General features: G+C 41.7%; 2 protein-coding genes across 3 annotated transcripts in view; one reads left to right on the top strand and one right to left on the bottom strand.

Moving 5' to 3' along the window:
- The first annotated feature begins 555 nt into the window (after nt 1-555).
- Nucleotides 556-4,621, top strand: LOC110985995 (uncharacterized). 2 transcript variants are annotated; one of them, XM_022247556.2, is made up of 5 exons: nt 556-981; nt 1,704-1,851; nt 2,256-2,600; nt 2,962-3,178; nt 3,568-4,621. In XM_022247556.2, the coding sequence occupies exons 1-5, from the start codon at nt 888-890 to the stop codon at nt 3,808-3,810; spliced, it is 1,047 nt and encodes a 348-aa protein (XP_022103248.2). In that variant the 5' UTR covers nt 556-887; the 3' UTR covers nt 3,811-4,621. The 2 variants fall into 2 exon arrangements, with proteins under 2 accessions (XP_022103248.2, XP_087001657.1); XM_087145531.1 differs by having other exon boundaries at nt 559-977.
- Nucleotides 4,622-5,394: 773 nt separating this feature from the next.
- The window catches only part of fbxo45 (F-box protein 45), a 34,543-nt gene continuing 26,552 nt past the window's right edge, over nt 5,395-13,385 (bottom strand). Inside the window, exon 2 of the mRNA XM_022247557.2 lies at nt 5,395-11,930. Within this exon, the coding sequence (XP_022103249.1) occupies nt 11,745-11,930 (186 nt within the window). The 3' untranslated portion in view covers nt 5,395-11,744. The remainder of the gene's footprint in view (nt 11,931-13,385) is intronic.

Genomic DNA, 13,385 nt, shown 5'->3' with positions numbered 1-13,385 from the left:
TCCATGGCTGGGCAAGTCACCCCCGTCCCCTCCGCAATCTCCCAATTCTCGGCACAAAAATTAATTTACACCACTGTTCTCACCCCACCCAAATCATACCAGTGGATTGGGTGGCAAGTGGGCCGACGTGTCAGGTCAGAATGTGTATCAACCCCACTCATCGTCTCGTTGAAATTGAAACTTTTTTATTATTTCGTTGACCTCTCCAATGAAGTTTTCATTACATGTTTATTTCATTTGAATGTGATTTTATTTTTATTCCATGTTATTTGATATTCATTTCCATATTTTTTGATTGATTGCATGGACTCGTTCTGAATGTCATTGAGCTCATCTCCCTGATGAACAAAGTGGAAAAAAGCTTGGATTAATATATGCTGACACCCCCCCCCCCACACACACACTATCTTGACATAATCATGACATAATCAACGAGTAATCAAGACACTGTGCCGTATTTAGGGGGCGTTGTTCGTTTTCACGTCAGTATTTTAGATGCCTGTCATTACTACGGGAAACGTCTGTTGCACAGTAGGCCTACCTCGGTTTTTAATACACGTGTAACAATTCCAATCAATCTGACCAACACTATTGTTAACGAACAGCAACAGCTGACGCTGTGATTTCTATTGTTAAAAGCATTAAGACCGTGAATTAATTTTCGAGTGCAGATCTAGAACTCGACTATGGACGAAATCAGTCAGCACAAATTCAGAAATGTTTTGAATTTATTGTGAATTACTCATCGCAAAATAAGAACTATTTTATTGTGTGATTTAGGATATAAATCTTGCAAACCGGACATTTTAATGAGTAAAAGTTGCAAACTGAACAGCAAGAGGTGGTGAAAGTGGAATTGTGATATTTGAAAGACAACGGTGGTGACGATGTTGTCCAACAGAGCATCTCGATTTGTGTCTCTGGAATTCCTGTTTCTTACAGTGCTGACGCTTGATGGTGGAACCACCAGCCTTCCTGTAGGTAGGAACATAAGCTGAAATTTCGAAATTTGTAGGACAACCTTGTGTCCGCCGGACTGTCTGACAAAAGATAGTCGGAATTAGATATGTCAATCATACTGTGTACACTACCGATTACCTCTTCTAATAATAGTCTAACATTGCACTGAGGAAAAAATGTATAAAATTAACCTCTATATGTAAATATTCAATAAAATACTAATGTCGCCGTGTCGAGATTTCTATGCCACCAGGCAGTCGTTCGGGGGTCTGCATAGATTTTTAACAGCCTTTAATAATTCCCAAGATGCTGGCGAACACTAGTAGCATATTGATATGAAATCCAAAATAATCATGATTTCCTTCTAAAAAAGACAAATATCTCATTATGGTCATCGGCAGTAAATTTCAGACTACCGTCCGCGAGTGAACAGATTGAGCAGAAAAACCTGGAAATCATTCAGCAAATTCATGAATTCTCAGGATGAAACACAAAATGTGTGATGAAGACAACGGAAAACAAGGGGGGGGGTTTGTGCTGCTAATTTAGGGTTAAAAAGGAGGGGAATCTCGCAGCGACACGGCGCAGTGTTCACACTAAACCGTCGCGCATCGAGACTTTGACAACTCATTTCACACCGGCATGATGAACCAACCATCGCTTCCACGTCTTGCCCACGGCAAGGTGAGACAACAGATTGAAGAGAAAGAATTGTAGATTCTCGGCTTGTTTTCGCTTGGCAGGCCCACGGGCCCCTGATGCGGCGTCGGGCTCGTCCGTCGACCGCCTGGTCTACGTGGACCGTGACGTGGAGGAAATGCACTGGGGAGAAGACGGCTCCTCAAAGTATCTGAACATGGGGCAAGACCCTAAGCTAGCTACAGTCGATGGGTAAATAAAATTTGTATCAATTGAGATGTTCTGCAGGATATTAACCACGGTGAATGCGTACTGGATACCACCCCAACTTTTGACCAAGGAGGATAGCCGAATCAGAATTTCACCCATTCCAATTTCTGTATTAAACATAAAACAATGTGATCATCATGTCCTACATCAACATTGCAAAGTAGAATTAATGACGACAGGGGCTGGTCGCGCGGTTGGGTAATATAAGGAAGAGTAAACGTTCTTTTAAAAAGTACCGCTTGACAAAAACAGAAAACTTTTTGGGACTCTGTTTGCCTTCAGTTTTGTATGAATGTAGTAAAGTTGGCAAATACTTCAGTTTAAATCGATCTTAGCCTCTCTGCTTTTTCAAGGTTAAAATAATGTTAAATTTCTTGTCTGTCTAGATCATCTTTGATGGAGGACAAACTGAAAGTAAACGTGCTGGAATCTGTTGGTGACATTTTTCCTAAGCCCGCAAGCCCCGTCATTGAAAATCAACGACACTTGCTTTGGTTCGGCCTCGGTTGGGGCGACAAAGATGAACAAGAACGTCCCAGCAAAACCAGCGCGAAGACAGGCACGACAGACGAAGCAGACCATCAAAAGGACAGGTTGGAGAGGGAGAAAGGACAGATACAGGAGGGCGATAAGGGCTTTTATCCAGAGGATGACGACCTAGATGACACAGAGCACATGTGGCACGATGACGATCACGAAGATTACCCCGACGATACTGACGAGGAAAACGGGTTTGTAGTGAATTCTAGAATAGCTTTCTTCAGTCCTGCCCCGATAAACCCTGCTTGCAGCATGCCTCTCACTCCTTTGCTGTACAGCAAACCTTCAAGAATCGAAGCCACTACTGAATTCAACTAGCAACCATTTTATTTTGTTCTACTTGTGTCTGGAAGTGGGGGTAGGATCCGGCTTGGCAGTGTTTGCTCCTTACGGCGAATATCCCCGCGGAAGGCCACATTTTCTTAGTATTTGTTTTTGTAAATATCTACAACAATTTTGCCGAGTCAAGAAATGGCCAGAGAAGACCGAGACTCAAGCTTTTCATTTAGGGGTAACTGTTTCTATCTTTATTTATCGACCAACCTTCTAAAGGTTTTTCTTCGGCGGCCGTCCACTGGAAGATGGCAACCACGAGGGGGAGGGAGGGGACGACGAAGATGTCGATGGCGACGAAGATGATAGGCACCATGATGAAAATCAACAAAACGTCATTCATGGTGCTGGCAAGATCTACCACACACGCGGCAGAATCATGAAAGTTGCCAAAAACCTACTTAACGAATACCAGCTGAAGAGTCTTGACATAAAGGTATTTCAAGTATCGGCCTCGAGCAGAAGAACCCCCTCATCGGTTGAAAAGAGCCACATTGATCAGGGTGTTCATTCTGTTGGCAGCGATGCGACCGCAAAGCGTGCATTTCATAGTCGTTCGTTAACCAGTGAAGTGCAGTGTCCACGAAAGGAGCCTCTGTAGCTAAGGAAAGTGCGCCCTCTTGGCCTAGCTCGAGGCTCATTACTCTTATTTCTTAATGATATTCAAAAACCTTTTGGCATTTTGATTTCATTTGGGATTAGGTTCAAATGCTGAATAGGTATACTGGTAGTCAACATGCATCGAGTTTACGTTGCAGTTTATAAAATTAACAATTTTGGGCTATATGCCTTAACCGAATTACATATACGCTTTTATCCATCCAGGAGGAATTGACGGATGATGAGGGGCGGGAGAAGGCTGCAGAGAGGTTTGAGGCAGACATCGACACCGAGATCGACCTGTTGCTGAAGGCAGCAGGGGACACGAAAGCCGGACCGCCAGACGGCAAAGACACAGAGAGGGAGGAATTCCTGGCGAATATGAAGGACGCCAAGACAGCTGCCAAGAAGCGAGTGAAGGACATCTTGACAGGGCACAACATACACTTCGATTCAGACGATCTCTGAGCGCTGTGGAATTGAACCTAGTTTCAGGTTCTATGCACAAGATCTTCAGGATCCAAAATCATGAACGTTCTTCCTTTGCCACTTTTGCTTTGTAACTCCGCATGCTACGATCAAAGTCGTCAAAAGGGTCCAAAAGGTGGCGTAAATGTTAACAAAAGTTACCACAAAACTGTTTCATTTTTAAAAAGAGACCTAACTAGATTCCAAGTAATCAGTTTAAAAGTTGTACCTCCTAAAAAGATTTCATGATTTTAAAGCAAACGTCTTCATGGTTTTCTTCATTTTTTAAATCTGTAAAATATAAAAAGGCACGGAAGCGAAGATGAGTAGGCCTGTGCCAAAAAAACCCCAACAGTAGGCCCGTACTGTAAACTTTCAATTCAAGTAATTTTTTGTACATCGGTGTATTGTTAGAAACAAACTGATACTAAATACAGCACCCTAAATTACGTTCATATTTCAAGAGGGAAAAACGCGTGGGCGTTTGAGTTTAGACCTCATAGGATTTATATGTACTCGTCTCCGGCATGAAAATAACGTGAGCCCCTACAATATACTAGTGCTGTACAGGTTTCTTCATATGTAAAAGCTTTTGTCATCTACCTCCCGTCTCCACGGAATTCGGACGGGTGATACAAATTACTCCTCTATTAGTGTCAAGAACCAATGAGCCACACGTTTTGTGACTCGAGTCAAGTTGAGTCACTGTAAGTCACTCGACTCAAATCACTGGGTAAAATGATAAGTTCAGTCAAGTTACCAATACTTGAACACAATACGATAAATAAAACAAGGGATAAAATCTTTTCTAGTCTTGTTAAATTATCTCAGAATTTGTACGTGTGGTCACTGGTCACAACAGATCTCATTCTTGATGATCATAAAACATGACATGGAACATTGCATAAACCGGCGCCAGAAGACGAAGTTTGCTTTTGTTTTGGGGACTCAAATTTCACTCCAGTCGGGTCTTCACTTGCTTGCAGTGACTCGAGTGAGTCATTTACAAGTCGGGACTCCAGTTGATGAGTTTTAAAGAATTGTGACTGGCATGGAACTCAAGTCGAGTCATTGATCCGAGTCACTACAACTCTACCAAGAACTTGGGTTTTAGCGTGGCAAGTGTGGAATACATTTCCCTGGAATTCATTAAAATACATGTAAATTATGTGGCGTGTGAATGTGCAACAGGGCCGTTTCGCCAGTGGTTGATTTTACCTGCATGAGGGATAGGGCCTGCAGATTAACCATTAAGCTTTAATCCCTGCGTAAATTATGTTGTAAGTGATTATAGGTAGCTCAGCAAAGGTCTTCCTGGCGCGGCGCCATCTCCATAAAACCTTCAGTGACGGCCAAACCTGGGAATTCAGTGCGAGGCTGGGGACACGCGAGGAACCTCATTTCCTCGGAAACTTAGGGGAACAATAGGTTTTGTCACTAGCTCTAAAAGATGTCACCACTCTTTTTGGTCCTCTCCAATGTTTGAAGGAGTGGCACAAATTCCTGAATACTGCTTAAAATAAACATCTCAATTAATCCCCGATTACTCTGACAATTTTCTGTAATAAATCATCAGCATACATGTTCTTTTCCTAAATATCAAATGTTATTATTCATGTACATGATTCCTCTACACATGCAATTTACACGATACTCCTTGCACATGGCTCCATCTTCTGTAGTTTAGTTTACTACATAATATAAACCAGTGATGACTCCTCACAATATGTTTAGTTACTACACTGAGGCAATGTTACATCAGGAAACCGTGCCATCCTGAGGCCTAATTTTGGAAGTGCCACTACCGATGCCTTGAAAGTGCCATTTCTGAAAGGCATTTCAGGCCGAGAACACTTTTCAACGTTGTGTGGGCAGTCAAATTAAATGCAACTCAGTATTCATGATGCATTTCACCGAATTTATCCGCTCCATCAACACTTTTGAAAAAGTATGCCCAAAACCTCCCCATTGGTGCTTGCTTTGCTACACTCCCACGATAAGTCACCAATCACGCAGTGCCACACCCTTGCACACAATGCATACATTGTAATATATAACTGCTTGGATTAAGGCACAGTGCATGTCAGTGTTATGACACCAGTGCTACAGGAAAAGACTTTTCAGTATTTGTTAGGGCATATGATCCCAAGAAACGTTGGAAGGATGTAGTGTAGAAATATACAATGATAAACATCTTATGAAAAGCAAAATTTACCCCCAAACATGATTTACGTGTTTGTGCTAGTCTTTTGTTCAGCCTTGACTGGCCATAAAATTCCTGGTAAATATCTACACCAGATTATTCAGTACACTCACTTTTCCCATTTCTTTTTACACGGCAGCTTAAAATAGACTTTTCTTATGTTTTCCCACAGCTGATGTTGGCAGAAATGAGCGCCATAAGATTTTTTGTACCAAAATTTATACATGATGCAAGATATACAGAAATTGACTGAAATCACACTACAGTACGGGCAAAGTGCAACCAATCCAAAACAGTGCCTTTGTACACGTATATATGACGACCTCTCACTAATCCATTACTGTTCTCAGCTAAATGCACCGAATAATGTTAATGCATGCAGGCACCATATATACCCCTGAATTCTAAGTGGTTTGTAATGCAGGCTATCACTTGGCCATTAAGGAAAATGAGAACCTTTACTGTTAACCTGGGCACCTTAAAATGTAGCAAGCAACATAACATAATAAAACCCATTTCACCGTACTATGAACCACACTCAAACTATTACAACCAATCACCTTGGACCCTTTTAACTGGATGTTTTCAGTCACAAGTAGAAACTGCTTAAAGTGGTCATGATACAAACTCATTTCTCCAAATAGAAACTACATAAAAGGCCGTTTAACAGATTCTATAGAAAACACCCTATGTTTACCATTACAATGTCTTCCCTACAACTGATTGTGTCACAACTGGTCTATTTTCTGGGACAGTAACACCCCTTGACTGGAAAAGCCCCGCCCACTTCAAAGAAGCACGAACTTCATAGCAAACCCTGAGACAATTTTTCTACACCTGGAATCTATAGATTGTCTGCCTCTAGGCATGCATTGAGTGATAGCGTATGCGCCGCACATTCCAAAAATCCATCTGGACAACAAGTGCTCCCCTTCTCATCCGAGCACCAACTGTCCCACCCCCTCCTTCCAAAGAAGTTCACAGAAAGAAAGCTGAGCTAGAGTGCAGTTTATGTACAACTGAGGTAAACACACAGATTACTGAAAACCAGGCGGATGTGTGTCCTTTGGACTTTCAGCCCCCTGCTAACCACTACTTCCCAAAACCCGGGCACCCAATGCCCCTTCAAAACAAATAAAACAATAAAATTATCGAACTCCCAGCTTTTTTTCTTCCACGTCCTTGGCAACAAGACTGTCCAGCTTCCTACCCCTTGCCTGCAACCCTTGGGCTTTCCATCGACTAGGGAGCCGTAAGCCCACAAACCCAGGGCACCTCTAACTTTCATCCAGTCAAAATGGACATATTCAAGAATGTAAGAGCCCCCTCCCCTTGTGTCCATGACTGGATTCAAAATGACCAGCAAAATCAAATCAATCATATGCCAAATCAAATCAAAGGATTTCTGTACACCACTAGGGTTACAATGCCAGAAACTTTCCTCTGCTGGCTGCATGAAAACAGCCCCCAATCATTCCCCAAGAAACCTTTAAATCAGAACTTACTGGCTATGCTCATGCACATTTCCAAATAAAATCTAAATGTACTGAATTTCTAGCAAAAAATCTTTATTTCTTCACAGTGTATTAAACAGCAGGCCATGGCTACTTAGAGACCACGAATCGGATAAATAAGTTAAAATGCACAAACTGAACAAATGATATAGATGATTTATAAGCATTTCACAATCATTAAAATTCCGAGGCTATCAGCTCACATGATTCTCAGATAATATTATCCCTTCCGTGATGTGGTCCCAATGCTTAGGGTGATTTACATGTATGCACATTATTTGTGATATGGGTCTAGTTGCTGGACTACTTACCATGCCGACCAACTGTGAACTTCCATAAAATACATTTATGAACACCACAGAAAACAGTGAGATCACGGTTTAAAAAAAGGAACCATCCAATAAAAGAATGATTAATGAAAAAAAATGACTAACCAACAGTGCCCATCATTAATTTCTGCTTTTTGTGACAGCTGTTCACATTTTTGCACATACATCTAAAGGTACATGTACATTACTCCATCTGGGCATGATTAAATTGGTTGTCACCTACATGTATGTGCAAGGTTTAAGTAATCAGTGCCCAGAAATAATTTTGTATAAGTAAAGCACTTCCACCAATGGACTACATATTAAACTTCAGATGTTAATGGACTAAAACTGGGCCTATCTTCTTTGAAGTGAAAATCTACAGGTACACACAAGTTACACGTAGGCTTGGCTTAGCACGGTCCACCTGTCTAAGTGCACCCTAACTTGCCACAACCTCAGTCACGAGGGGTCAGGACCCAGGCTATACTACATTTTGTGTACACATCTATATTTGACAAGTTTTTATGATACATGATACGTATAAAGTTTCACAAATCCCTGAGAAGCTTGAGATACAAATGTTCTGCCTTAATCATTAATCAGCGTCAAGAGAATACACCCGATATACTGCTACAGATCATCTGCTACTCTGAAGAACCAGACGATTGGCAACAGACTGAAACCAATGTTGACACAGCTGGCACAATGCAACTACTCATCAGATCGTTGGCTGGGTGGCATGCAGACAATGAGAGGGAGGAGTGGGGAAGTTAAGATGGAAGTATTATATTCATCCTGTACAAACATTTAACATGCTGTATCTTGTGTGGACCTAAGAACCAAAAAGTCCACACAACACAGGCAGTTAGGAGTTGTGTGGACATGCCCATGTCCATGCAAGGTTTTTGTCCGCTCCAAAAATACTGGTTTAGAGGCATTTGGGGTTAGGGTTATCTATGGCAAAAAGAATATGAACAATCAAGGAAACAAGAAAGTTTGAAATAATGCTCATGGTTTTAAAATATGGAATATTCACATGGAGTATTTTCTTCATGAAAACAAAGGAATGTCAAACTAGTGTTCATGTGTGTTAGTTGTAAAAACAGGTTCTTGGTCTTTTTATTTTTAATGATTTTTTTTCTTGGGGGGGGGCATTTGCAGACAATGAGTCAATGGAGAATAAATAATCGATGGCGGTGTGCATTTGCTATATTTGGACTACTCTGGAAATGAGGCAAAGGGATTACTAATGATTCTTCTTTGGATCCTTTCGAGTCTGTATCTGCTGTGGATGAGAATCTGACGATGTACAACATCATGGGTGAAAGATTGAATCAATGCTGGGAAAAATTATACACAGCTAAATTTCCCAGATTAGTGCCCATCAAATCACGGGGACTTTCTCAGGTTTCAGATGTGCAGTGGTAACCTTCTAAGTGTGCAGACTTAGAGACAGCCTGACAGCCTCCCAGACTGTGACAGCAGCACCTATCAGAATCTTCAGTTGAGGTGAAGGATGGAGTTTTGTGGCAGCATTTAGAATTGCTTGAATTTCTGTATCAATTCAACAGCAGAAACTATTGGGTGTGCATACATATGTGGGCAAGCAGACAGAAATCAGACCTTATTTTTCAATGGAAAGTGCTACCAAGTGCCAGATATCATCTCTGACTACATGTACGATACAGTTACTGGGAAATACATGTACATGAAACAAAAATTTGTGCCCGATTTACTTGAAAAGGATGGTTAATAATTTATGGCAGGTTTACAAAAATACCACTCCCCAATTACTAGTAAAAACCAAGTCTAATCAGTCTGGCTTAAAACTATATAATAAGCGATGTTAAAACGAAGGAACAGGGTATAACCACAATTCACAATCATACAATAATTGATCAGTATGATCTACACGTACTAAATGTAAAGCTACATGTACATGAACAGGGCTTGGTCTCACGCTACAAGATGAAATTTGTATTTGATGATTTTGCTCGCAGTTGAGGAACTTGTGGAAAAAATGTGAGATTACATGTATAGGCTAAAATGGTACAAATTACATGCATGTGAAAACGTGGATTTGAGTAAGAATTGGAAAATGAAGTACACTTACATGTACTCAGTGTAGTGTATGTTACAAATCACAAAAATGTACACATACACGTATAAGGCCTTGCAATCACTAGATTAAGTTCCTGCAATTGATAAATTGTGGTATTCATTTTTCTGGCCGTTTCCCTTAACTGATGCAGATCACTGCCCTGAAGTCAGTACCATGGCACATTTTATGCAGAGCATGTACATCTGCTCAAACATGAGGGGAAAAAACACAGTGTTACATTGTCAGAATGTTCTCTGTGTGTAAGATTATGTGATGATAGACCTTTTCGGTTTTCATTTCCCTCTTTTCTTTTCCGATTTCCCGTTTCTTTGAAATTGATTTACATGTACGGTTAACTTTGACAGGCAGGACACACATCATCTGCGAGCTTAAAAGTAACTGTCCTGGTAAGGCATGCGACACCTGACTACACCGTGCCTGCATTCAGGGAAAGCAACATGCATTATGTGCCTTCCATTTTACAGAGTGCCAAGAAGTGTCAAAGATGTGTTTTAATTGTAAATCTGGTTGTTAGGTTGAACCAAGAGCAAACCATCTTTCTTGACCACTTCTTATTTCAAAGTACCAGGACATACATGGATTGGCAAGTGGACAGACTCTGATGCTAAAAACTAGTAAGAATTCACTCTGGCCGTGTTTAATGTTTACTGCCTTTTATAAACGAAGAGCAAATATTTTTGGGCAACCATTTTGTTTCAGACAATTCCTGGTAACAGACACAGTTCACTTTTCTGTCCTTCTCATGGCAATGATACACACGTACATGCATACTGAAATGACAGGTACTGGTGCAGTTCCATTAATCCTGGACGAATCAACATTTGGGACTCCAACTTTGTTCTCAGCTGTCCCAACATTGTGATAGGGTATCTATCACACACGTGCAGGTGCACCGAAACATGTTTTTTTGGCAATCGTGGATGTTCTTATTGTCCTTTTTTGTTCATACTTCAACTTTTTTGGAAGGCCTTTAATGTGTTTTGTACACGTATGGCAATCTTGGACGTATCAGGAATCGTGGACAGTCATTAATTCTTTTCTTTAAGGCCCACGATTGGTTGGGAACATCAGTGCATGTACACATACATGTACATGTATGTTCAGGTATTGTACATGCATCCATGGATATGCTGTGGAAAGTTGGCGTTTCAAACACCTTGAGTGAAACATGCAGTATGTTACATGTATATGTACATGGTACAGTACCTGCCAAATACAGCACTCTTAGGGGGAGGGGGTTGGGATCAAAGATCCCCTGTCGACAAGTTCTGTTCACCTTAGACCAGCACACTGCCCACGTATGCATGCAGTTAACACAATTTTGTTAGGCTGACACATCTAGACTGAATAGCCCAGGGCAAAATATCACATAGAGGGCAGTCCATGATGATTTGCAAGGCCTCTGTGCTGTTTGGACTTACACAAATGAACCCCACCCGAACACACACCTATCGTCCTGACAAAGCATTTATATCTATTACAGAGCTACCGGTAATAGTGGGCTGGAGAATTTGCCAGGTAGACGGACAGCAGTTCCTGATTAAACAAAATGCTCCCTTGAAGTTTGAAAAGGAAAATCGATGTGTTGGAAATCACTCTGGCCGTGTGTCATATCCGTTGAGAAATGTACTAACAGCGCATTGGTCCTTCTACCCGGTTACAAATGGCTGAGGCATGGGAGGCCCACAGACTGCTGATACATGCCAACTGTAGGGCCAAAAATAATTTATCAGTGCGCCCCTGTCAATGGAAATTTTGGGAGGGGGCGTCTTCGGCAACCGCTGTCATCCATCCAGGGGCTCGCCGAGGTACACCATGGTTACTTCTGTGTTCCCGTACACAGCTGATATTGCCGGGAAAAGCTGCTCATCCGGAAGACCGCGGAAGGCCACGCCCAGAAATTCGTAGCCCCGTTCAAAGGCCAGATAGTTGTCTTCCATGTCTAGGATAACCCGTATTTTGTCACCGACCTGGGGAACAACGAAAAACAGAGAGGAGAATGTGAAATCTGCAGATAGTGAGAGATGGAGTGGGAGGTGTGAGAGAGTGGTCACTTACTCCTTTGACATGGAAATATCACCGGAATTGGTTTCAAACAACATGTATTACTACATGTATTTGTTTGGCAAGTACTGGTAATTTGCATCAATTCATCACTCCTGGAAATTAGAAAAATGTATTATGCACTTACAAAATCATAAATATGTGACAGGACATGAATAAAAATGGACCCCTAATTTCTAGAATTACCCACTTTAATGATTTTCCAATGACCCTCCTGGTGATCACTGGAGAAAGTACAAACTTTCTTTTCTCTCGAAAATGACAGCATTCTGGGCAGATACATGTAGATTTCTACATGTACTGTATGTTTGACACTGCTTTTACATGTCATTTGGTAGCCCTGTTTTTGATACTTGACAGATGGCATTATACTGCATTTAAACATACATGTACATACAGATGCGTGTGCATGTACCGCTAAGTATGTACCCACGCAAGTTGTTACTGTGTTCCCACAAGCAATTGAAAATGAAATCTACACGTACAAATTCAATCATGAGAATCTGGCAGAAATCAGGGCTCCTGGTCTTGCTTTCTTCCCATTCTGGCCTAATTCAATGAGCAACCTCGCCCCTGATCTCCCTGCTGCACCAATACAATTGGGTCTCCCAGATCAGGTGGTTGACCTGACACAATGATGCATCTCCCGTCTAAACTTTCCTGTAATGCACGGAACACCAATGGCCAGTAGGCGCTGATGAGAATTACCATAGCACAGGCAGGAAATCTGACACCAAGTGAACACGTCCGCATTACAGCCCAAAATCTATTTGAAATTCAACAGAAGCCCCAAATCCTGCAATTGTAGGAGGACTTACATATACATCTGCATCCCTGCTAATGACACATGTACGCTTTACAGTACCTCAAAACCTTGCGGGCGGGATTGCCTCCAATCAATGAATATGCTGATCCACTGGCCTGTGGGGCTTGTGTACAGTAATTCCCGAGTTTTAATTATGGAAATGTGATAACAAGCAGAGGGTGGCGCCTTGAAAATGAAATTAGGAATTAGCAGGCTTAAGGGTCCTGTCCTAGCACACACGGACATTTTTCACGCTGCGCTTGATGGTGGTGCCTGGGCATTGCTAACTGGTTCACTAGCTAGTCCAATTCCGTTGGCAAGATCTTGCTATGAACCATATGCAACCCTAATCCTGCAAAATCTATCCCTTTGCGGGAAACCTGGGCAACAAACCTCAATGCATACGATATGTACATGCATAACCAGTGTGCACAGAGTAGTCAGGCACATGCACGGTACAATATACGTGTTCACATGCTGCATGAACAAGCAGGTGAAAACTTGATACTGTTATATATAAATGTACCCAGCAAGATATGAGACAGAGGGGTACCCC

This window comes from Acanthaster planci, linkage group LG14 (assembly GCF_054643075.1).
Source record: "Acanthaster planci isolate LZ-2023a linkage group LG14, COTS_SCS, whole genome shotgun sequence".
In the NCBI taxonomy this organism is placed as follows: domain Eukaryota; kingdom Metazoa; phylum Echinodermata; class Asteroidea; order Valvatida; family Acanthasteridae; genus Acanthaster; species Acanthaster planci.
The sequence above is the reverse complement of the archived record's forward strand: the minus strand, read 5'-3'. Positions and strand labels throughout refer to the sequence as shown.

Bases quoted from the DNA above. Each gene is read 5' to 3' on its own strand.
- LOC110985995 (XM_022247556.2), top strand. From the start codon at position 888: ATGTTGTCCAACAGAGCATCTCGATTTGTGTCTCTGGAATTCCTGTTT. The intron at 1,852-2,255 runs GTAAATAAAATT...TTGTCTGTCTAG, and splicing joins AAGCTAGCTACAGTCGATGG to ATCATCTTTGATGGAGGACA. The intron at 3,179-3,567 runs GTATTTCAAGTA...TTATCCATCCAG, and splicing joins TGAAGAGTCTTGACATAAAG to GAGGAATTGACGGATGATGA.